This window comes from Rattus norvegicus, chromosome 3 (genome assembly GCF_036323735.1).
Source record: "Rattus norvegicus strain BN/NHsdMcwi chromosome 3, GRCr8, whole genome shotgun sequence".
Lineage (NCBI taxonomy): Eukaryota > Metazoa > Chordata > Mammalia > Rodentia > Muridae > Rattus > Rattus norvegicus.
The window spans coordinates 31,912,956-31,936,935 of NC_086021.1; the positions used below are offsets into that span (position 1 = coordinate 31,912,956).

General features: G+C 53.3%; 1 protein-coding gene across 4 annotated transcripts in view; it reads left to right on the plus strand.

Moving 5' to 3' along the window:
• The first annotated feature begins 5,556 nt into the window (after positions 1-5,556).
• Olfm1 (olfactomedin 1) overlaps positions 5,557-23,980 on the plus strand; it is a 37,750-nt gene continuing 19,326 nt past the window's right edge. The window contains exons 1-2 of one of the 4 annotated variants that reach the window (XM_006233877.4): positions 5,557-6,104; positions 20,775-20,924. In XM_006233877.4, the coding sequence (XP_006233939.1) occupies positions 6,039-6,104; positions 20,775-20,924 (216 nt within the window). In that variant the 5' untranslated portion in view covers positions 5,557-6,038. 4 annotated transcript variants of the gene reach the window in all.

Here is a 23,980-nt window from a genome sequence, read left to right on the forward strand (position 1 = left end):
AAAATATAAAAATAAAATAATATATTGTCTTCTTTTACCCCGCTAGGTCCGCACCGCGGTGTCCCAAGATATCTGCTAGATATCTTGGCAGAAACACATCCCAGCCCCACACTTTTCTACACTCAAACCCACACATAAAAGAACACACAACACAATAATCTTAGATCCAATTGATAAGATACAATTGCCCACTTAAACATGCAAAACCCGGTACCATCCATCCCTTAGGAACATTAATAACAACCTGTAAATACACAGAGCAGAATGTTAACATCACCTGCCATGGCTTTTCACCCTCTCCTCTGTCCTGTCTCCTCTCTCCTCTAGTCTCCTCCTCTTCCTTCAAACTTCTCTCCCACCCATCCTTCCTTCTCCTCCAATGACAGGCCTCCTTCTATCCTGTACCTGCCCCTCACCTGTACTTTACAAATTCAATGGGGAGGTTCTGGTGAAGTCACCTGATTCCTGAGTACTGACTGGGCAGCTGTCCTTGGGGCGGTGAAATTAGCATCAAAATACAGATAACTTCAAGGCAATCCACAACAGGCCTGAACAGCACAAGGCATCAAAGTGGGCTTCCTGCCTGCTCCACTGTCTACAAGCAGGGCCTAGTGGACAGGAAGCTGAGCTTAACACAGCTGGAGTGACCAGGAGGACAAGGAAGGTGGAGATTAGCAGGAGTTGCTGTACCGTTGTGCTGGCGGGACAAGAAGGGTGTAGAGGCCCGAAGAATGGCAGCATCCCGGGCCTTCCTCAGGCTGAGGGCCTGATAGGAGCACAGAGGTTGCTACTGTTTCGGGCCCCACCCAGAAGAAGGGCAAAGGGTTGCACATAATTGGGGTGATGGGCTGAATCTTCCTGACCATAACTCAATCCTGCAGAAACGACACAGGACACAAGCAGTGAGAGCAGACACCCCATCATTCCCTGATGGCTTCCAGATAGAAACAGCTGGTCGACATGTCCAAGTCAGTTGTCCTTGGTATGAGTCTGCCATTGGCCCTCTCTCCAGACTGCCCTAGGCACAGTGCCCATCAAATCGCACATTGCCAATAAGCAAATATCATTCATGAGACCCCACTCAACAAGCTTGCTCAGAGGAGACAGTGCAGAGTCCTGGGGATAGCGGACTGCATGGGGTACCCAGCTCAAGCACACCGTGTCACTGGGAAGCTGGCCATCTGAAGGCGCTGGTCTCTGCTCTGGTGGCAGGACACATCGAAGCCTGGACAGCTGGGAAGATTTCAGGCCCCATTTGCTAGGAAATTCGAAGAGAGGACAGGGAGTTAGTGCCGTTGCCTTGGTAACACACTGTCACGTTAGAACGAGGCTTAGTAGTAGCAGGAAGCCTGGCTTAAAGGAGTACAAAACATATCGATTTGCCGGGTGTCCTGAGGAGGCACACCAGGAAAGCTGGCTGGTCCATCAGGAAGACAGCGGGTGAGATGGTTAGGAAGCTAGGAAGTGGGGCAGACCAAGACAGCCCAGTGCTCGGTAGCCCTGGTGGCTGGGCGCCCACTGAGTCCTGTCTGAGGCAGCTGAGAGTTTCAAGGCTGGCACAGAGAGGTTGGGGCTGCCTGACATGGTAGCCCTTGAACCTAGGCTTTGCCAGACAGGAAAGCCTTGTATCTGGAGAGTTGCATGAGGTGTGGCAGCCTGGAAACCTGGGCCACGCTGAGACAAGGTGGATCCAGAAGCCAGTGGGAAGACAGGAAGAGGGACCACTGCATCTACCCCACCACAGAAACTGGGCCAATCAGCATACGCTTCACCCTTGATGGTGCAAGGTCAGAGAGGGGCAGGAGTGAACACTGGGGCCCGCAGAGAGGGAGAACTGAACACAGTAGCTGCTAGTCTTCATCACAGGACTGACAGTCCAAGTGAGCATGTGGGATGCGACCGCCATGATGTGAACTATGGGGTGGCCAGTGGCTTCTGCTCTGCTTACCTCTGTCCTGGCTTACATTCAGACACAGTGTAATGCCGTTGGCCTCTGTGTGTGCAGGTCCCCAGTCCACAGATGGAAAATAGCTCGCAGGAATGGGAGGCCACAGAAGTGAGCTCAGTGATACATTATAATAACTGTTTATACAGTTTTACATTACACTGAGTATTAGCAACAATCTAGAGGCGATTTGACTGGAAGTATGTGGGAGGAAATTCAAGTATTATGCATCAATTAAAAATTAAAAAAATCCACAAATTGAAACAGGACTGGAGAGACTCAGCTGTTAAGAGCAGTTGCTACTCTTTCCCGAGGCCTTTTCAGGTGGCAAACAACCGCCGTAACTCTTAGGGGACCTGACCCCTTCTTGTGGCCCACCTGCACAGACACATAATTATAAATAATACAAATAAATTTTTAAAATTAAAATAAATAAAACCACCGGAAACATTGACTAAAATAAGCAAGGAGATTAGATATGCAGGAAAATGTATACATTTACAGACAGACGGCATACCATTATGCCAAGGAATGCAGTTTCCAGATTGAATATACAAGTGACAGCCTCACTCTCCTCCCATTTCAAGCCATCCCGGAGTGCCAGGCAGGGCTAGGTGTTTGGCTCTCACTAGTGTCCTTGCTCCACCTGGCTGGCACAGAGTGGTGAACTGGTCATTGCTCTATTGGCAGGGATGGGAAGGATACCTAGGGATGACCAGCCAGGGTCACAGTAGCTCCTGAGAGGCAGACCTGGATGAGAAGCCAGGCCACATAGTTGTAAAGACAACAAACTGTCAATCATCTGTTTATACGCATGGAAGAATGGGCATGCAGGGACCAAGTGGCGCCTCCTCAACGGTCCCAGGGTGGGACCATTGTAATATACATACACATACATTATATGTATATATGTGTGTGTGTGTGTGTGTGTGTGTGTGTGTATTAAAGTCATACAATAAATGACCATGTCTAGGTTTGGGGTGGTGGTGGAGGGTGTGTGTGTGTGTGTGTGTGTGTGTGTGTGTGTGTGTGTGTGTGTGTGTGTGTGCATGTGGTTCTGCAATAGAACCCAGGGCCCTGCGCATGCTCTATCATTGAGGTACACCTTAGACTGTGTACATAACTTTTAAAAACCAGTTTTATTCAACACTAACACAGACTTCACATGGTTCTCCCATTCACAGTACTTGCTGTTCATCCAGGAGACCGGAGTTCGGTTCTCAGTGCCCACACCAGGGGGATCACAACCACCTGTGTGACTCCAGCTCCAGAGGAACCAGTACCCTTTCCTGACCTCTGCCTGGAATCTCATACACAGTACACACACACACACACACACACACACACACACACACACACCACACACAAACGCACACCCCACACACTACAAAAACACACACCTCAAACACACACACACCACACATAAAAACACACAAACACATAACACACACATACACACACACACATACACACATGCTCACACATACTCACACACACAGACACACAGGCACACATATTCATGCACACATACACATAAATAAAAATACATCAGAAGTGCTCAAGTCAATGGTTTGGGGTCTATTAAATTATTATAATTTATTGGGATAAGAATGTGTCCAATATATAACATTTGAAGTGTACAATTTAGCAACTGGAATGAGTCAATGTTCTGTCCAGCCATTGCTTCCCTGTGTCTTCAAAACCTTTCTCACTCAAAACCTCAAACATGGCTTTGTTCTCAGTAATCATTCCTTACTCCTCTCCCTTTAGTCCTGGTAATGTCTAATCTCTTTCCTGTTCTGTGTGTGAGTTTATGTGTATGCCTGTACATGAGTGCTAGCATGCATGCATGTGTGTGCACATGTGCCTGTGTGCTCATGAGTGTGTATGTGGATGCGCATGTGTGTGGGGGGGTGGATAATCCTGGAGCTCTCTTGGTTTGACGGACCAACAAACCAAGGGATCCCCCTGCCTCCGCCTCCCTAGTACTGGACTACAGGCATAACCAGCTTCTTAGAAGCATGCTGGGAATCCAAACTCAGGGCGTGCTGTTCCAGCAGCAAGTGCTTTGCAAACTGAACCATCACCTCAGCTCACCTTTACTTTTCAAATTATACAACCATCTGGCCCATTTCTTGTCAACCGCACTCCATTTCTAAGACTTGAAAGCCACACCGGAGACAGGTGTTTACACTCAACGACACAGCAGCTTTCTGCAATAGCCAAGAAGAGAAAACATCTGAATAATCCCTGAACAAGAGGGCAGAGAAACTAAGGTCCACTCTCATGACCACGCCCATTTCACAGCCACGCCCACCATAGCCAAGCTTCTTCTCATAGCCACGCCCACCATAGCCAAGCTTCTTCTCATAGCCACGCCCAATGAAACACTTCTCTACAGTGACAAGGAAAGGCATTTGCTAGGTACTACCATGGGGATGACCCTCACCCAGCCAAAGAAGGACGCATGGTAAGTGACACCATTTTTGTTCCACTGGATCTAAAAGAGGCCACCTTGTGGCCCACTCAGGCTCCAAAGCGTAGAGCAGGCCTGCTTTCCTGCTAGCCTGTCCCCTGGGATTTGGACTGGCCCTTGCCAAGCTCCTGAAACCCGCACAGAAAGTCACACCCCATCTTGCTTGGAACTCCCTGAGTAAGTCCCACACCAGAGCCACCCCCAACCCCTCCCATCTACCCTACCCACCGGAGCCCACCCCCATCCTCTCCCTAGACATAAAAGCATGGGGCCACGTCCCCTCACACATCTCCTATTTGCTATTAGGGATTTTCTTTGTAGAATTCATTTTCCTATGACTGAAAGCAAAACAATGGGAGCGAATCATCTGAGACGCTTCCACTACCTTCAGCAGCTTAGCTTCTCGGCAAACACCTTGGGTACTCCTCCCCCATCGTGTACAATTTAAGTGGAAGACAAGCCTGGCCCCGAGACAAGCCCCCTACAGTCTAAGACTTTGGGTACAAGAAAATGAGAAACGGGTATCTCCGCTCGAGCTGCGGGACTCAAGGGCCAGGAGAGGGGACAAGGACAGGTTAGGCCCACAGGGACTTAGATGCCCCAGACCTGCTGGAGGATCCTTTTCCGGACCCTCTTGGGTGCTCCTCTCCTGAGCATAGGTATGTGGGGTAAAGAGAGTGACGACCCAAAGACAGATGGCCACAACATGTGTATAACAACCTCTGTAGGTGCCACAAACACCAACATAGCTGAGACGCCCGTCCCAACCCGCTCCTGGGTATAGAACACAGCACCTCTCCCTGCTCACACTTCAGCCCCTTGCTACAGGGATGGGAAAAGGCCTCTTCCAGTCTCAGGTGACCTGACTTTGGCTTTCCCTCCCTGCTGCTTCTGGAAACATCCTTGTCACCCTGATGCTTAAAGGTCACCTAAGAGGGACCTGTGCAGCTTATGGGACCTGCCTCTGAAGATGTACTCCACCCAATCTGGACACCTCCTCTTTAATACTTCCCTGGGTGTCATCCTGTCACCACTCAGCTCAGTCTCCAGAGTGGGTCCTGGAGCTCCCCTTGGTTTAAGGCTGGCCAAGATAGACTTATCTGGCCCAGTTCAATTTCCCCCGCCTTTTTGATGTCACATCCTGTCCCAGCCTGCCTCCCCACCGGCCGCCGCCCTCCCTCCTCCCTTCTCCGCGCAAGCAAGGCTCACGGGTCCCTCAGCGCCACCCCCGCCCGCGCCCCTCACCGAGCAAACTTTTGGCATCGCTGCAGCCCGGGCGCGCCGCCGAGCTCCGCAGGGCGCGCCTCTCCGCTGAGCCTGGGCGCGCGGGGACCCGCGTGGCGCGCAGGGAAAGCAAGCGCAGCCCCCGCCCCGCCAGCCCAGCCCTGCCCGAGAGGCAGTCGCGCCGGAACCGGTACCATAAATATGCAGAGCGGAGGCTCAGCGCAGCAGAGCCCGCGCGCCGCCCGCCCCGGCTGCTAAGCAGGCGCCGCCGGAGCCCGAGCCGCGGCCGGAGCCCCAGCCCCAACCACAGCCGGGAGCGCGTCCACGTCCCCGCAGCCGCCGACCGCCAGCACCCAGGCCCTGCACGCTAGGACGTCGGAGTGGCCGCGAGACATGCAACCGGCCCGGAAGCTCCTCAGCCTCCTGGTCCTCCTGGTGATGGGCACCGAACTCACCCAAGTACGTGTGACCAACGCCATTTTCCTCTGCCAGGGCTACCGTGAGCCCGGCAAAGTCGGGGAGCTGTCCCCGGGGCTGGGGCTGAGGAGGGGACTGGAGTGCCGGCCGGCCCAGGGCTTGAGGGATGGGTGCAGACTGATATAGACTGGGTTTCCCCAGCCCTGGATCGGAGGGTTACAGCAGCCCCTCTCCTAAGACCACCTCCCTACTCCTGAGAAGTTCAGATGGCAAACTGGGGGCTTCGTTTTCTGGGTTCGGCATCTGGTAGGGAAGACGGAGGCGACAGCCAAGCCCCCAGGCATTCTTGCCAGCGGAGGTACCTAACTCCTGCCGCCCAACACACCCCCCTCGGTCGCCCGACTGTCCCTTTGGGAACAACGCTACCCTCTGCGCGGTGGGCATGGTGCCACTAAGCCCTGGAAGGGCAGCTGCAAAGCGCTCGGGTGCATTGTTGGCTGTCTGTGGAGGATTCGGGGGCTGTGACCACACGCGGCTAGAGGCATGAGTGATGCGCTGTGTGCGTGGGGAAAGGCTGGAGATGCCCAGAGCTCATCTGTCCAGAACAATGTACCGACCGGAGTGTGTGTCTGGGAGGGTATTCTCCATTTTAAAATTGCAGCTTGGGAGGCTGTGAGCTTCCAGCTGGGAGGCCGCTTTGCTACTAGGGTGCTCAGGCTCGCAGGGAAGAGCATGCCAGCTTTGGGCTGCTCAGGAGTGACATTAAAATGCCCTTTGTGTGTTGCCACTGTGCCTTGGTCTGAGTTAAGGAACCCCCTCCCCGCAGTCAAAAGTCCAGGATGTTGATGGGCAGCCCACCTTTTGGTCCCAACCCTAGGTGCCTGGACCCTCCCTGCCTTTCCCTGTCCATCTCTCAGAATAAAACAGGAAACAAAAGAGAAGGGGGAGAACAGAGAGCAGTCGTGAGACCACGGGCAGAAGACTCTGGAGCAAGCTTCCCTTGTTCACCTAGAAGCCCTTGCTGGCTTGACTGGCTGTGTCCAGGACACACAGTTCAAACTCAACCTGACAGTGGGATTCGTTGTCCCACTTGCCCTCTGTGACTTTTGCCTGGAGCTTCCTTTACAGCCATCCAGTTAGCCCTAGAGAGGGTCTTTGTGGAACTCTGGGGAAGGAGTTTCCTTGGTCCCTCAGGGGAAAGAATGGAGGACAGTGCTGATTGGACATGGTGCATGGATGAAAGAACACACACACACACCACCACCACCACCACCACCACCACCACCACCACCACCACCACCACCACCATGCACACACCTGTGTTCCAAAAAGAGCCACACAGATCCTGCTTAGCAGAGTGCCAGCCTTACAAAGGGCAATGCCTTTTTCCCCAACACATCTTGTCATAAAGATAGCAGCATTTCCCCGGTGGTCTTGGAAATGACTCTCCTCATAGACCCTTCTGCCCTAACGACTTTTTCCCCCTTCTGGGAACCCCTAGGCCTCAGTTGTCCAACCACAAAATGCTTTTCCACCCTAAATCCTCTACCTGTCTTTTCAAAGATCTGCTGTTATGGGGAGAAAACTTAGTTCAACTTCAGTTAGACCCTTTGTTTCTATGATGGTGTTTGCCCATTTGTCCTAACAGAGCCTGCACCCCAGCAAGGCCCTTCAACAGACCCCTGCACACTCAGTAACCCCACCTCTGGGCTCCAGAAAGGGTTTCCTCCCTGCGGGCTACCTTCAGGACCATGGCCAGCGCCCGGAGCCCTAAGCCAACGTTTAAAGACACTGAAACTGTGACTTGCTTGCAGGTTCTTTCTTAGAAGCTGAGCCCTAAGATTCCTCACCTCTCCTAGCAGGGCCTCTGAAGTCTCCTTTTTTGAATCTTTCCTGGGAAACCTGTCACCCTGACAGTGATGGGATTTCAGCACCAAGTCTCATGAACCAAGATCTCTGAAATCATCCAACCATGTGGAGGAGTCTTGGAAGGCTCAGCTCTCTCTCTGCCTGGGTTCTGTGGTCAGGGGCCCCATTGGGATGGAGACAGGTGGCTCTCACAGTCAGTGGTGACAGCTTGAGATGGGAGGCTGGGCTGCACTGAGTCAGTTAGTCCCTCAGGATATTCATGCCTGGAAATCTGTTTTTTCAACCCTACTGTGACAAGAAACACGACTCAAACACCTTTGGGCCTCAGAAAGCATCTGTATTCCACCCAGGCCAAGGAAAGTGCTCTCCGCAGCCACATTTGCTCTTAGTTCTTCCAAACAGTGGGGGCCTAAGATCCCAGGATGGTGAGTGTGCACTGGTACAGGTGGGCACGGGAACCAGTCAGAGATGGATAGGCCATCCCCGCCCATAAGGAGGGCTGCCTGCGGGAACTAGGGAGGCAGGTGGGGGCATGGAGCACGTGCTGGGCCATCTGTCCTCTCAGCAGCTGGCTCAGGATGATCCATTCAATCAAATGCCAAGTACTGATTGACAGCTTGCTCCATGCAAAGCTGTAGCCCTCCTGAACTTTGTCCTCAGACAGAAGGCCGCTTGGTGTGCCTTTGTTCTATGGTTTTTAATAAAAAGCTGACATTGGTGCTCTTTGAGGGCAGTGTCAGTGACATCGTCCTGAGCCTCCCAGCGGGGCACTGGGTTGTTTATTGTAGCCCTGTTTTGGGGACATGACTGGGGCTCCCTGGTCTCTAGGCCCAGGCACAGCCCACCCCAAGCCTCGACTTAGATAGAAGTGTGATCTGTGGGAGCTGGGAAGCTCTGCAACAGTGACCTTGAACCACGGAGGTTGTTCGCATTAGTCACACTAAGCGCTGGGTCAGGTCTTTACCTCTCTGAGTCTGGCCTTCCATCTTTTTAGAAGGAGGAAGATTAAATGGGATGATCTCATCAACTCCTCTGTTATCTGTCCACAGCCAGCCTGCTCCATTTTTGCGCCTGCTCCACTCAGTAGCCCTTTTCTGTCACAAGCCTTCCTTGGCCACCAGCTGGTTGGATTCAGCTCCTTTCAGATCTGAGCTTATGGTGACACACAAATCCAAGTCCTTGTCACCATCATCTGAGGCAATACACTTTGTGGGAAATTTTGAGGCTCTGCCATGTCATTTAACACAAGAGTGGCTTGCACCGAGTGCTCTAGCTGTCAATGGGAGAAGCTGGGAAGAAGGATGATATCCCAGCTGGGGGCTAGAGTTGTTTCTGGGTGAGCCCAGGCAGGAAGCTGAGAAAGGAAACACAGGAAGGAAAGGGGGCTGCAGAGGCTGTTGTAGACAAAGGGCCCAGATCCCTTCTCTCCTGTATACCATGCGCCGGTGGCTGCTGGGGGCCAGCTCCTCATTAGCCACCACACCCAGCCCGGCATGGCTTCACTAACATGCAGTGCCCCGATACCCTAGTGAGGCCAAACCGGTAAATGCTTATAGAGCTTTCCCTCCTGCCTACTACTTCTGTGGCTGTTGCTCCATTTCTGTCGTTACTGAGTGACTTCTGTGCACTTAATCCTGGAGTCTGGTGGACCGTCACTGTAGATGCTTGCAGATACAAGTCTCAGCCCACACAGGGCACTTGGCCACACCTGGATAGTTCTGTGGATGGGACAGGAAGAGGCAGAGCGGTGAGGTGATGTTAACTTCATCTCCCAGAATGCCCTGGACACCTTGCTCATCTCCCCAGCCCCTCCCCTCACCCCTGCTCTTCATTTGCCTTGGTCACACAGAATGTGTGATGAGGAGGGTGACAAGGAGCTGGACAGGCAGGACTGGGCTCTTTTCCTACAGTGAGTTCTCAGAACTCACTCTTTGCACTACTCAGGGTGAGTGAGAGCTCTGAACAGGAATGCCCAGCTCCTGAGACACAGCACTCAGATACCTGGGCCTACCTTGCTCACAGGGAGGCTGGAGAACATGGGGGCAGGGGGAGATGAAAAGAGTACTGTAAATCACACACACACACACACACACACACACACACACACACACACACACAGCAATTTGCTTCCCATTCCCTCTTCAGCCCTCCACAATCAAAAGCTAGTTAGTGGTTGTCTGCCTTGGGTAGTATTTATTATTAAGGTTATCAGGCTCTGCAGTCAGTATCAGCGTCGTCACGTAAGGTGATACAAAACTAATTACCAGCTACACTGAATTAGGTGTGCGAGGAACTGTGAGCCTGAACCGGCCTGATGCGGAGAGAAGCAGCTTGCAGTCTTGAGAGTGTGGATGCTGTTGCTATGAGGCTGGCGGAGACCAATAGCCACTGGCTAGTCCCCCCTCCAGGTGGCCTAAGTCACCACTGCAGTCCAAAAGAGGGTGGGAGATGGAAAGTAAAACCTCCACCTCCCCCTCTACTCTTTTTCAGATTGTCACAGCTAGAGAAGCTCCCCAGGGGCTCGGTGTGGGTAGGTCAGCCATCGCTAAGGGTTAACGCTGTCTGGGTCATCTTTCTATCCAGCATAAATAGGGGGACTGAGCTTTTTATACCATAGTGTCCCTATGACCTGGGGTGGCCTTTGTTCTCCATAGTGTTCTTAAGATGAGGACACTGGGGCTCAGGGAGGGAGAGAAACGTCTGTGGGGGCCCCAGTTGCAGACCCAGCTCTGTCTGACACCCCAAATCCAGGTGTCTGCTAAAACAGAGAGAAAAATAAACAGCTCTGTGTCGTGAAGTACCTGAGAGAGGAGGTGCCGGTTGTGTCCCCAGGTCACACCAACCTCTCTGGTGCAGAGATGTGGGACAAGATGCTGACATTCAAGGGGAAGCAGGAACAGACAAAGGGTCTGAACCCCGTGGTCAGGGTTCCTGTCTTCCCACTAAGGCTGGGCCCTCGGGTGGGTCCTCTTGCCTGCAGAGACCCCAGGACATCTGGTAATGCATGCTGGGGCTCCTTTGCTCAGTCTTATAGCAATGCCAGGGGTCAATGAGAGTCCAGAGCTTCTTTGACATTTGTGCAGAATCTTGAGACACCAGAAATCACAAGTAGAACCTGGCCCTGTGGAACAGACGTCACCTACATGCAGGTTTCTAGATCACAAAATCTCTGCGTGGGTGTGGCCCCACCACTTGCAAGATCTGTGCAGTTTGGTCAGTGAAGGGGTGACTTGGGTCTCCTCAGGGGGATCAGCTCTGTCTATGTGTGACCTGCCCTTTTGTCAGGCTTCTTGAGAATAGGTTTTCTGCCTAGACCATCTTCCATTCTCTACACTTGGGTTAAAGCTCATGGCCACAGCTCAGGTGACAGCTGCTGAGAGTGGTCTCTTGACAGGAATTGTCATAGCTGCCTCTCGCGCCACAGAACTGACACCCCAAAATACAGCTCAGTTGGAGGAGTGCTTGCCTGTTACGCACGCAAGCCCTTCTGAGTTCTGTCCTTGGCACCACTTAAAACAGCCTGGCGGAGAGCCCCTGAGAAGGAGTAGAGGCTGGGGATCCAAAGCTTGGTGTCAGCTGCATAGTGAGTTTGGGGTCAGCCTGGGATACCCAAGACCCCATCTCAAAATAAAATCTGAAGCCAGGTGAGGTGGCTTATGCCCATAATCCCAGAATTTAGGAGATTGAGGCAGAAGGATTGCCTTGAGTTTGAGACCTGGGCTACAGAATATCTCTCTCTCTCTCTCTCTCTCTCTCTCTCTCTCTCTCTCTCTCTCTCTCTCTCTCTTTCTGATTTCCTTAGCATCTCTGATTCAATTGCCCAGTGGTGACCACCATACTTACCTAAAGGAATTCTACTCAATCCCATGGTCTGAGTGGACATCTCACCTCTGAGGACTTATGCACCTGCTCAGAGCTGCCCTAGGATTCAGAATGCCTCTCCCGCAGGCTCTGAGAAGGGATCTTTCCACTGGCTGCAGGTGATAGATACCTGGTAATATCTGAGGGTCAAAGGGAGAACACGGGTGTGTTTCTCAGTGCATCTCAGGGTACTGGTTACACTTAGACAGCATAGCAGAACTCGAAGGAATGTAGAGCGGCTTTCCCAGCAACCGTGCCTTCAGTATGTGAGTCCCTATACCCAACAGTCCACCCAACACATGGCTGCCCCTGCTCTGTTACATGGTACTGGTTGGCCCGAGTCTATTCTTGTGATTGAGCCATGTGTGGCTGTCATGGAGAAAGCTTGACTACTGTCCTGTGCCTATCAGTGCCATAGGGACTCACAGGCAGGAGTTTTCCCCCAAGGTAACAGAATCTGTGTTAGAGGTAGCAGAGAACCTTCATGGCTCAGCTTTGGCTCTCCAGTGAAAGGCCGCCATGCAGCAGAGAGAACAGGCTCCAGAGAAAGTCTAGCTTGGCAAACAGGAGCTTGGTCTGCAGAGTTTGATAGCATCAGGGTCCGCTGCTGAGCAGATACGACATCTCCATGTTCCTCTACTCCCTGCTGGCCACCCCCAGTCACCGTACTGTCTCTAACATGCATAGTTTAACTCACATCTAGGTCAGGTGCTGCTGCCAGAGAAATCAGCCCATCCTCAGCCATGGCAGCTCCTGGTAAGGAGGAAATGGAGTCTTTATAGCTTTTGGAAACTGCAGGTTAGCCCCAAAGGGAATGTGTCCTCTGGGAGGTGCCACTCCCAGGGTTTGGCTCCAGTTCTACCAGACAGTTTCTGGGTCTGCGGGCTGAGCCTTCCCACAGACATTAATGAAAGAGGCTAGAGTGAGGCAGAGGCACTGTGGAGAGCAGGCGCACACCTAATGAGCCAGAAATACAGATCGGGCATCAGTGGGGACACTGTCTTAGGGACAGCTAAGGGGCATGGAGTCTTTTGCTAGGAAGGTGTATCACTTGGTCACTGGGAGACTTGAATAGTTGGAACCAGAGTAGAAGGGAAAGGGACACACACACACACACACACACACACACACACACACACACACACGACGCAGGGCGTGGGGGGAAATGCTGATTCCTTAGCTTCTCTGATTCAGTTGCCCAGTAGTGACCGTACTTACCTAAAACAATTTTATCCAATCCCATGGGTGAGTGAACATCTCACCCCTGAGGACTTATGCACCTTCTCAGAGCTGCCCCAGGAGACAAAATGGCTCTTCTGCGGGCTCAGAGAAAGGATCTTCTCACTGGCTGTTCGGAGGACCTCAGGTCCCTGGATTAGCTGTCTTGCTAGCTCTACTGATAAACCCCAAACTCAGGGGCTCCTGGTGGCTGCAGTGTGGTTCCTACCCATGGCTGGGATGGCCCTGGAACCTCCGCCTTCTCACTGAGGGCCACAGGGAAGGGCAGCCCCTCTCTCCATCACTCCCCGTGATACAGGCAGAGAGCAAGGGCACCAAAACATGAGTAGCCCCCAGAACTGCTCAGAGAAGCCAGCCAGGATGGTCCAGAGTGCAAGGGATCGAGGCTAAGGTGGGATGGGAGTGGCAAGCACAGCCCCACCCCTCTGTGCTCCCAAAGCCCTGCACTTCTGAAGGATATACATGGGCTTATGTGGGAGACGGACGGCCTGGCTCCACACAGGGCCTTTTGTGACTGCAGAAGAATGTGCTAGGCTAACTGCAATCATTTTCCTATTTCCAGAATGCTCTGTCTGCCTCAAAGAAAGATGAGAGGGACAGGGACAGGGAAAGAAGCAGCTCCATGTGGAACTTCTTCTCTTAGTCTCTCCGCCCCTGCTGGTCTCTCGGCCCTGTCTCTGTCATCCCTGTCTCTCATCCCCATCTCTGTCCCTCTCTGTCCCTCTCTGTCCCTCTCTGTCACTCTCTGTCTCTCTCCCTCTCCGTATGCTTTTTGTCTCTATCTTGCTTTCTCAATGTTCAATGTCTATCCCTATCTGTCTGTCTATCTCTGTATTTCTCTGTGTCTTTATTTCAGCCTCTCTATTCCACTCTCTTCCCCTCTCTCCCACCTCCCTTTCCCCTCTCTTCTTTCTTTCAGTTTTTTTCTCTCCCTCTTTTCTTCCTCCTCTCCTGTTCTTCTTAAACTATTTGGAAACAGGCCACATAGACATTGGTATACAGACCTGTCATCCAGACCGTCTTATGGAGCTGTCCTTTGCTAGGGAGCATCGAGACCCAACCTGGAGACCCCCTTCCCTCCAGGTGGTCACTGCTGGTCCTGACCCCTGAGCAGACTCCTGCCCTGGGACCTCCATTCTCCGGTGGTGAGGTGGTGCTAGTGTACTGCACGTGCCTATCCTCATGGTCCTGTCATTGCCAGGCAATTCCTTAGCATCCCTCACCCTCTACGTACCGAGTGCTAGCCCCTGGCAGGAGGGACATGTCTGGGCAAGTGTCCCACGCCAGCTTGTAGACTTGGCTCTTGCTTTTGGAGCTGAGGAACTCAGGCTATGGAGGGAGGTCAGTATTCTTGTTTCCTGGTCATTGATACAACTGTACAGGTTCCAAGCCAACACTGGTAAGGCGAGGGCATGAGAATAGAGATCTGGCAGTGAGACTCACCACAGATAACAGAACCCCAGGCCTTCTGAGACCTTACCAGCCTCAAGAGCAGGAGCCGCAGAGGGCTCTGACTGATTCCCTGGGTCATCAGGATGAGAGCTGTCTGGGTTACATACTCCTGGCACTCAGGAGCCTGGTGCCGAGTCATCCAAGGGGCACTATCATGCTTGTGGGCTCTGCCCTGAGGGTGAGCCGTCTCTCCACACTGCCTTGGCCAAACCTGCTCATCTTTCAAAGCCAAGCAGCTCATATGCAGTGGGGCTGGGGGTAGCAATCTCCTGTAAGCTTCTGAAAGGACCCGGTGACATCCGAGAGACTGTCTGGGCACAGCCCCTGCTCCGTCAGTGTGGTGATTATTCAGTGGCAAATGTGGATGAGCCCTTGCTTCAAGGGAAATCATGTAGAAAATGGGGTTTGAGTTTCCCTTTAGGAACACAGGCTGTTGGCTGGCACCATGGACATTTTAATGTAAATGCCTGTATTCTTCCACAATCCAAAGATCACTTCTGGAAGTGCTATGTAGAACACTAAATCACATGGCACTTAACGCCAGGTCTTTCAGATGTCCTTCGCAAATGCCTTAGGGACAATAGACCTTCTTGCCATTTCTGGGGAAAGACTCTGAGCAGTACTTTGCTCAGACCTGGAAGAATAGAAAGGGATTACCTTGAACAGCTCAGTTTAGGTGATGGTGGAGCAGTTGGTACAGATGAGAGAAGCTGGGTACAGTTGGAGATATTGGGGTACAGGTGGAGAGGCTCCGGTGCAGGTGGATAGGTTCAGGTGAAGGAGGAGAGACTCAGGTGGAGGAGGAGAGGCTCAGGTGCAGGTGGAGAGGCCCAGGTGCAGGTTGAGAGGCCCAGGTGCAGGTGGAGAGGCTCAGGTGCAGGTGGAGAGGCTCAGGTGGAGGAGGGGAGGCTCAGGTGCAAGTAGAGAGGCTCAGGTGCAGGTGGAGAGGCCCAGGTGGAGGAGGAGAGGCTCAGGTGGAGGAGGAGAGGCTCAGGTGCAGGTAGAGAGGCTCAGGTGCAGGTGGAGAGGTTCAGGTTCCAGTGGAGAGACTCAAATCAAATAAAAGACACCAGTCCCAGGAGTGGATAAAGATGGAGACACACAGGTGCAGGGGGAGAGGCTCAGGTACATGTGGAAAGACACAGGTGCAGGTACAAGTTGAGAAACAGGTTCAAATGAAAGGTTCAGGTGTGGCTACAGGTGTTGAGGCTCAGGTGGAGATGGAGAGGCTCAGGTGCAGGTGGAAAGGCTCAGGTGCAGGTGGAGAGGCTCAGGTGCAGGTGGAAAGATGTTCAATCTGGTGAAAGAGGATCAGATGTGGGTTGGAGCTGGAAGGGAATTCGGTATTCACTGTGCACCTCTGTTCCAATCACATTAAGAAATGATCAGATGTGTATTTCTTCCATTCTATGTTAATCTAGACACATTCTGAGCTTTGATAAACATCAGTGTGGGCAGGGTTAGCATTTCCTTCCACCTGGTCTAATGACTGCCCTTCAATGTCAACTTGGTCCCCAATAGCCAGTTCCCCTCTAGTGCATGCAATGTGAGTTGATCAACTGCATTGGGTGCTTTTCATTCATGTGTTAGGGGAGCCTCGAACATCTGGCTCCCCACATAGGCTTAGAAGATCAACTCTTCAAGCACACTACAGTGACCTGTTGTCGTGAGGATGTGAGGCAGTTTCTGGCCAGTGGTACTAAAGGCTACCTACTAATTCCTGGGACTACTTGATCAGACCCAAGCTTCACTGCTGCAAAGTCCTTGAATTCCATTTCCTTTCAAAAGCCCTTCTAGGTTTAGCTCCTCCAGTTCAGGGCAGCAATTGTGGAAATCGCTCACTTAAAACAGAGTCAGGAGCTCTTGGAAACCACTATGGTTATATGGATATATGGTTATATCTCTGTGGTTATAAATCCCCCACCCAGAGGCATTTCAGAAGGCTCAGGGGCATCATGCCTCACATCAAAGCCCAGCTCCACAGCCTGCCCATGACAGGTTGCTGGCTGAGCCCATGTTTGTCATTTGAAAAGGTGACAATGACTGTCACCAGAGCCGGCCGGACTTACTCCTACACTAACTCTTTATCCTAATAACACACCACAGAGGAAAGGTACTATTGTTAAGCCCATTTTACAGATGAGAAAGCTGAGTCACAGTAAGGCTCGTGGAAGTTTATGGCAGAGCTCTGCTTGACCCCAAAGTCCCTTGACCTCTGGGAGGGACATCTGCCCACAGACAGTGGGAAAGGCTTACTGGTGCTTGGCCATGGAGTGTGCCTAACAAAGACAGTTATGGTCACCATGCTGCATCTGGCACGGAGCTTAGTGTGTGCTGCACCTTGTATCTTGCACCAAGTGGGTATTCAATAAAAGGGGTGGCTCCTGAGATGGCTTGAGAATTTTGAGGACTGGACTGGGCTGGATTTGAAATTGTTGATAAACATTAAGTGCGTATTACCTTTGTGTCGTCAGAAGCAAGTGAGTAGACACACAGCCACGGCCCTGAGTCTGTATGGGGAAATGCACGGCAGGGGAAGTAGGGCATCTCTGGATGCTGAATCCAGCAAGACCACTGGGTGTGACTGGTCTGCAGTACCAGCTTTCACTGAGAGATGGTGCCCTTCCCTAACAGTTGTAATTTGCTGGCATCTGACCCAAAACCGAAGGCACCAATGAATGCCATGCATTAACCAGAGAAACAACTCCAATTGACTTCTAGAGCCAGCAGGGCTCACACCCAGCACTCAGGCCAGAATCGTCTTGGCTGTTGAAGTTTTCTCTGCAAATGGGTACTGAACACAGAGAGACAAGCCCCAGGAAGATGTCATATCCCTCTTGGCAGCCACCAGGAAGCCTGCCTTTGTTCTGACGTCTCTTCCAAACCCCTTTCAGGGAGTCTATAATTGACCAGGTGGGCAAGAGTGCAGTGGGAGGTAGGAGGGGTGCGAGTAAGCTGACTTTCCCTGCCTGGGGCTGGAACAACTTGGAGGAATGCCCACAGGATCTGGCTTTCCTCACCTTAGAGGGCTGCTTCAAAGTCAAAAGCACTATGAAGTTGTTTTTGCCGGCTGTGCTGCTGGGCTGAGACTTACAAGTCTTGGCACAGACACTGCTGAAGCTTGCCCTGCCCCTGAGCTGTGTCTCTGAAAGGGACCCCTGTCCATCTAAGCCTACAGCATGGACATCAGATACTCTACCCTCCGACGCATGTACCACAGCCCACAAGCAAGGGTGTGGTCCCTCTAGTTCCTCTTGAACCCTACGCTTTCCGCAGTTCCGGATGGTAGGTGGGCACACTCTCTTTCATCCCCCGCTGTGCACAGCGGGCATACCATCCCCCTCCAGTCAAATCCAGTCAATCCCCCTCTGTTCAAATCTGCTCCCAGAAACCCAAGGTGTTCCCCCGGCTAGGAATTCCAACTGCCCCTTCCTTCTGAGGTAGTTGTCCAAGATTCCCAGCAGTGTCTTTCACTTTGTAGCTACCTCTTTACTCCAGCGCTGGCACTAGAGACTCCACCCAAGCTCTATTTTCCCGCTGGGGCTCAGGAGGCACCCCAAACTGACTGGACTCCATCCACCTGCAGCAGGCCGGGCCTCGGCGAGACAGAGCCATGAGGGTGACCAAGAGAGTTGGGGAAGGAGGGCTGTGAATGGGTCCCATGCGAGATTCTTGAGGTTTTATTTATTGTTTTACGGTTTTATCCATCCTCCTGGATGACCCTAACTCTTCGGCCGACGAGTTTGCAGACCTCGCTGCCTGCAGCCAGGGGGCAGCGCGGAGCCAGAGCTCGGAGGAAAAATCCACCCATTTCCTGGGCAGATTGCGTCGGCCGCCGCCCGGCCTTGTCCCCGCCCCCCGGCCGCGGCCCCCGCGCACATCCCGCGCCGTGCTCAGAACCTGGTGGCCCTTCTCGACAGCGGAGCGCGCGGGGACGCTGCAGCGGCGGGCAACGCGGGCAGGCAGCGCGCTCCAGGCAGGGCCGCCTGGTCACCTCCCGGCGCCGGGGCGGCGCGGCGATGGCCAGGGCGCAGAGGGAGGCAGAGACGGGCGGGCGGCGGCGGGCGGAGGGGGCGCGGGGACGCGGCCGGGCGCCCCTGCCCGCCCTGGTGCCCGCCGCCTAAGGCTGCCCGGGGCGCGGGAGCCGGCGCCGGCGCGGCGCGGGCGCAGGAGACCACTCGAGGCGCGATGTCGGTGCCGCTGCTGAAGATCGGGGTCGTGCTAAGCACCATGGCCATGATCACCAACTGGATGTCCCAGACGCTGCCCTCGCTGGTGGGCCTCAATACCACCCGGCTCTCGGCCGCCAGCGGCGGGACGCTGGACCGCAGCACCGGCGTAAGTGCGCCCGCCTTGAGCCCTCGCGGCCCCTCCTCCCTTCTGCCTCCTCTTGGGTCGAAACCCCGGGCTGGCCCAGCGGTGCGGCACTGGATGGGGTCACCCTGGGAGGGAGGGATGCAGGGACCGGGGTCACGAGCCCACCCTCCGCCCTACAGCCTAGCAGCGACTCCAGCTGCGGCCACCACCCGCACTCTGGCGTTTCGGGGCGATGCTTCTTGCGCCCGGTCCCCCTGAGGGGCTTGAGGACACCAGCTCTGCTGGTGGTGGGAGGGGTTCAAAAGTCCAGAGTCCTCTTTCACTAATTTTAGGAAATCTTTCTTTGCAAAGCTTAGAAAACTGAAGCTAGGGACTTGGGGACTTAGCCAAGGTCACTCAGTAAGTAAGGGGTGGAGATGCTGCTTAAAGCCCTTTGTGGGCTAGGTCCAGCCAGGACTCAGCTCGCCCTACTTTGTAAAAGGCGGACTGGACCGGCCCAGATCAGAGCTTGTGATCTCACTCGAGTCCCCTAAATCCCAAGGGACCCTTGTGTTCCCATCCCGGTTCGAAGATCTAAGCATCCACTCCGGAGGAGGTTGAGAGGAGCTGGGCGGGACCCAGCTACCCAGCTGCCCATCTGCCTTCACCCAACCCCTCTCTACCGGCCTCTGAAATGGAAATCACAATCTCCATGTCCTCAGCAGCTTGCGGGTGGGGAGCGGTGGCCGGGGTTTGGGGTGCAGGGTCTGGGTAAGGATGACTTCTGTGATAGATGGAGACCACCGTTTAATGAGGGGACCTGGCCTAACCTTCTCTGTGGAAAGGACAGGTGGCAGGTGACGGATGAGTCTCTGACCCAACTGCCACCATCAATGACTCTTATTGGGTCTGCCTCTCCTGTTGTTTTAAAATGAGTTTCCCTAGTGCCCTAGTGCCAGGAGTGATGTCCCACTCCTTTAATCCCAGGGGCAGAGGCAGGTGGATCTCTGTGAGTTTGAGTCCAGCCTAGTATACAGAGTGAGTCCCCTGACATTCAGAGCTATGTAATGACACATACATAAAAAGAAAAGAAAAGAAAAGAAAAGAAAAGAAAAAAGAAAAGAAAAATGCCAAACAAAAATATCACCGTGAGTTTCCCTGATAAGGACTTGGCGTGCTTCTGTGTTCTGAGCTGCTGAGGTTGGATGAATGAAATGAAATGAAGAATATCACTACCTTCTTCCCCATCCTTATCTAAAAATAGCAGGGAAGTGCAGGATGCCACGGAAGGGTTTGGAGACCAGGCAGGCTGCAGTGGCAGGAGTGCAGGGGGGTACGGGGGTGTGTGTATGCAGGAGTCTTGGTAGCTATTGCCCCTGCTGTGTGTCTGAAGGTCAGGGTCATGGGGGTATAGACAGCCTGCAAGGTGAACCTAGCCACTCACAGCTCTGGGTCCTGGGTGGTCTTTGGGCAAACCCTCAGGAGTGAGGTTAAAGATGACCCTTACACACCGTATTTGTTGACATCCACCAAATGGCTAGTGGGCGAGGAGAGCTTCATGGAGTTGGAAATCAACATTTAGCCAGGATGCGTTCGGGGATTCAGCACAGCCCTCGGTCGGCCATTGTTGCTCTCAGTTCTTAGGTACTGACTGGGGGCTGTTAACAATGGCACTTGTCTCCAAGTGTTAGGGAACAGGAAATCAAGGGTTGTCTGCACCTTGCTGGGAGAAGAGGGTGTCTGGCTTCCTAAGCTGTTAGCCACTGGTTTCTTATATGGTCCCTCACCCAACCCAGTGCATCTGCAGCCCCGCCCACCTCCCCCAGCATTAATTTGGTTAGAGGTCAGAAACTCTTAGCATCTAGGGTTGAACATGTATTTTAGGCACTATTCCTCTCCAATCTACTTGAGCCCTCAGCACCCAGGTACAGGTCTCCCTCATCCTCACACTCTCTCTTTCTCTCCTCATGCCCTTCCCTGCCTGCCCCTCTCCAGGTGTTGCCCACCAACCCCGAGGAGAGCTGGCAGGTGTACAGCTCTGCCCAGGACAGTGAGGGCAGGTGTATCTGCACGGTGGTCGCCCCCCAGCAGACCATGTGTTCACGGGATGCCCGCACAAAACAGCTGAGGCAGCTACTGGAGAAGGTGAGTCCATGCAGGGGTATTGTGAGCTTGCACATGCAGAGTGCGGTGTGGCAGCCTGAGGCTCGGCTAGGCTGCAGGGCCCACCCCAGGGCTTCCCTGGCATGGCCCTGCTCTAAAAACTTGTGAATGAATGAATGGGCAAATGGGCAGATGACTGCACCGATGGGAGTATGGAAAAAGGACAGGCGTAGCCCTGGTGGGGAGATGAACACACCTGCTTCCTGGGCTCTGAGGGCTCTAGAAAGGAGCTTGTTGGGAAAGCCAGAAGCATGGCTCTCCTTCATCACAGGCCATTTCTCCTCCGAGCAATGCTCGGGGTCTGCTTCAGAGGCTCTGCAATGCTGCCAGGGAAATGGTGGGCTCCAGGAACCCTGCACACCGGCTCTCCATGGGGGTGTTTCTGTGCCACCTGGCTAATCGCTCCCACCAAGGACGCTCCTAGTGGCGGCTTCCCAACATGAGGGCAGCGGTGTGTCTATGTACACATTCAGGGTCTTATCTCCATTCACTGTCACAAGACCTGAACTTGTCACGCCTCAGATTGATGTCCCCAGGCCGCACAGCTGGCTGGAAAGGGAGCTAGTCCAAGTCATTGAACTAGCTATCTTCCTGTTGGGGTTCTGTTTCTTGCCCGCAGGAACCCCAGATTCTGAAGCTGACTCACTATTACAGGTCTCTGGGGGTGTTGCCATGGGGAGAAGGGAAAATGAGGGGCTTTTCTGTCCTTCCCATCCCCCTCTCCCAAGAAAAGATGCCCCCAGGGGCATGAAATCTTCTTACCCAGAGACAGTGGGGGTCACATGTCTCTCTCTGTCTCTCTGTCTCTCTGTCTCTCTCTCTGTCTCTTTCACACACACACACACCACACACACACACACACACACAGACACACACACATACCACACACACACACACAGACACACACACCCACACACCCACACCCCCCCACACACACCCCAGAAATCTGAGGCTTTCCCTACTGATTGACTTTGGACTTTTCAAGCCCTCACCTGGGTAAGATCTGTGGGGTGAGGTGTCCTCTGTAACTTGAAGAGAAACCCTGGGAACAGAAATCATCTTTGCAAAGGCAGAATATCATTAGAGCCCAGCTTGACCCCTGCCAGGACCTGACCTTCCCAGCCAGAGCTGGTCTGTCTGGGCTCCCACACCTTGGGCAAACCCCTTTCCCGGGCTCAGCTGCTGAGGCAGGAAACAGCCTGGGGGTTGTTACCAGTCCCTGTGTGGAAGAGATCTGGGACCTTATTTCCATCGTGGTATCTGTGAGGCTGACTCACTCCAAAGGGGTCGCGTATGTGTTGGTTTCTTGGCCTCTTTGCCACCTTTCACCACCAGAGTAAATCGCTTGAAAAGAGTTCAAGTAAAATATATTTAACAGTTCCTTGCGGACATTTATTTACACCAAACTAGACAGGGGCCTAATTGAGCCTTTAATTATTCAGAACGGTAGCAAAGGGGCGGGGCTGGGGGTTACTAAGGCCCAAGCCAGGGGCCCTGGGAGAAGGGCAAAGCAGGAAAGTGGTTCCAGAAAGCTCTAGGGGCCCCTGAGAATGAGGCCGCACAGCTTTCCTCTCTGCCGATGCACGCCACAGTTTTGCTGCTTAAAAATTTAAAGCCCCATTTCACGCGGCGCAGACTCTATTTTGGGAGGGCCTGCGCACTGGCTGGAGAGAGGCCCTTCATTTACTGTGCCTGCCAGCATCGATGAGGCAAGCCTGCTCTGCCATCCGTGCGCTAAGGCTGAGCCTGGTCCACACGCCTCCTTTCTCCTCTACTTTGCTTTTTCCCTGCCTGTGGGGCGGGCCAGGCTTGGCACCTGCCATTTTGGGCAACGGCAGAGAAGGCTCTCGATTCCTTGGGTCCCTTTGCACCCTGGGACCGGTTCTGCGTTGCCCCCTTCCGGCTTCCTGTTAGACCCACCTGGTTGCACAGCAGGTCAGGTCTCAGGCCCTAAAGTCTCCAGTTTGGTCCAACCAGAGTCCTTGCGTGCATGAGCAGCTCCTCTGGGGTCTGATGACAGGGGAGGGGATGAGGCTGGAACCAGGAGGGAACTGTGTCCTCCGAAGAACACAGGATAAGGGTCCAAGAGCAGAGGCTCTGCCCGACCTTGAGCTGGCTGCGTGATGAGGCCAAGTTTCTTTTTTTTTTTTTTTTTTTTTTTTCCTTTTTTCTTTTTTTCGGAGCTGGGGACCGAACCCAGGGCCTTGCGCTCGCTAGGCAAGCGCTCTACCGCTGAGCTAAATCCCCAACCCCCGAGGCCAAGTTTCTTAACTTCTGAGCTGGCATATCTGTGTTGGCACGCGGGACCCAGAAGGGCTTGCCCTCCAGGGTTTTATGAAGATCGAGTGAGATAAATAACATAGCTGGCTCAGGCCGGTGCTTACATGAGCTATAAACATTAGCAATTAGTCATTCCCAGGTGGGAGACCAGTGTGGCTGCCACTCGTGCTCCAACCCCAATTCATGGCACCTGCTGCCATGGTGGCTAAGACTATCCCATGACCTTGTGACCTTGAATGTGCTGGTTGGCTTCTGGAAACACGGCTGGAAGTAGGAGTGTGTGGAAGCGGTTCTGTTATGGAAGACATAATGGTTGGCCAGAAAGCGGGGTCAGACTTTAGTTCACCTTACAGCAACCAAGCTGTTTGGTGTCTTTAAGGTTTTTGTTGTTTGTTTGCTTGTTTGTTTTAACGTTAAGGTTAATCTTTACATTTGAAAATGCATTAAGAGCATTGGGCCCTGACAGGAAGGACAAAAGTCTCCCGCCCACACCGTGCTGTCTTGTGTTGGACTGAGCCCCTTCCCACACCAAACCCTGCCCACTATTTGATTGGCTGACTGTTGAGCTGTGTTCCTCCCGGTGTCACATCTCCAAGGAAGAGACTAGGAAGGGAGGGAGGCTTTGGCTAGAGATGGCCAGGCGGCAGCACAGGCTTCCTGCGTTGGCTGACCTCATTCTGGACTCAGGTGTGGGTGAAGCCCCCACTTTCACCTTCCAGAGTGCCAAAGTGGTATTGTTCCCGAGTCCTTCGAGTTCA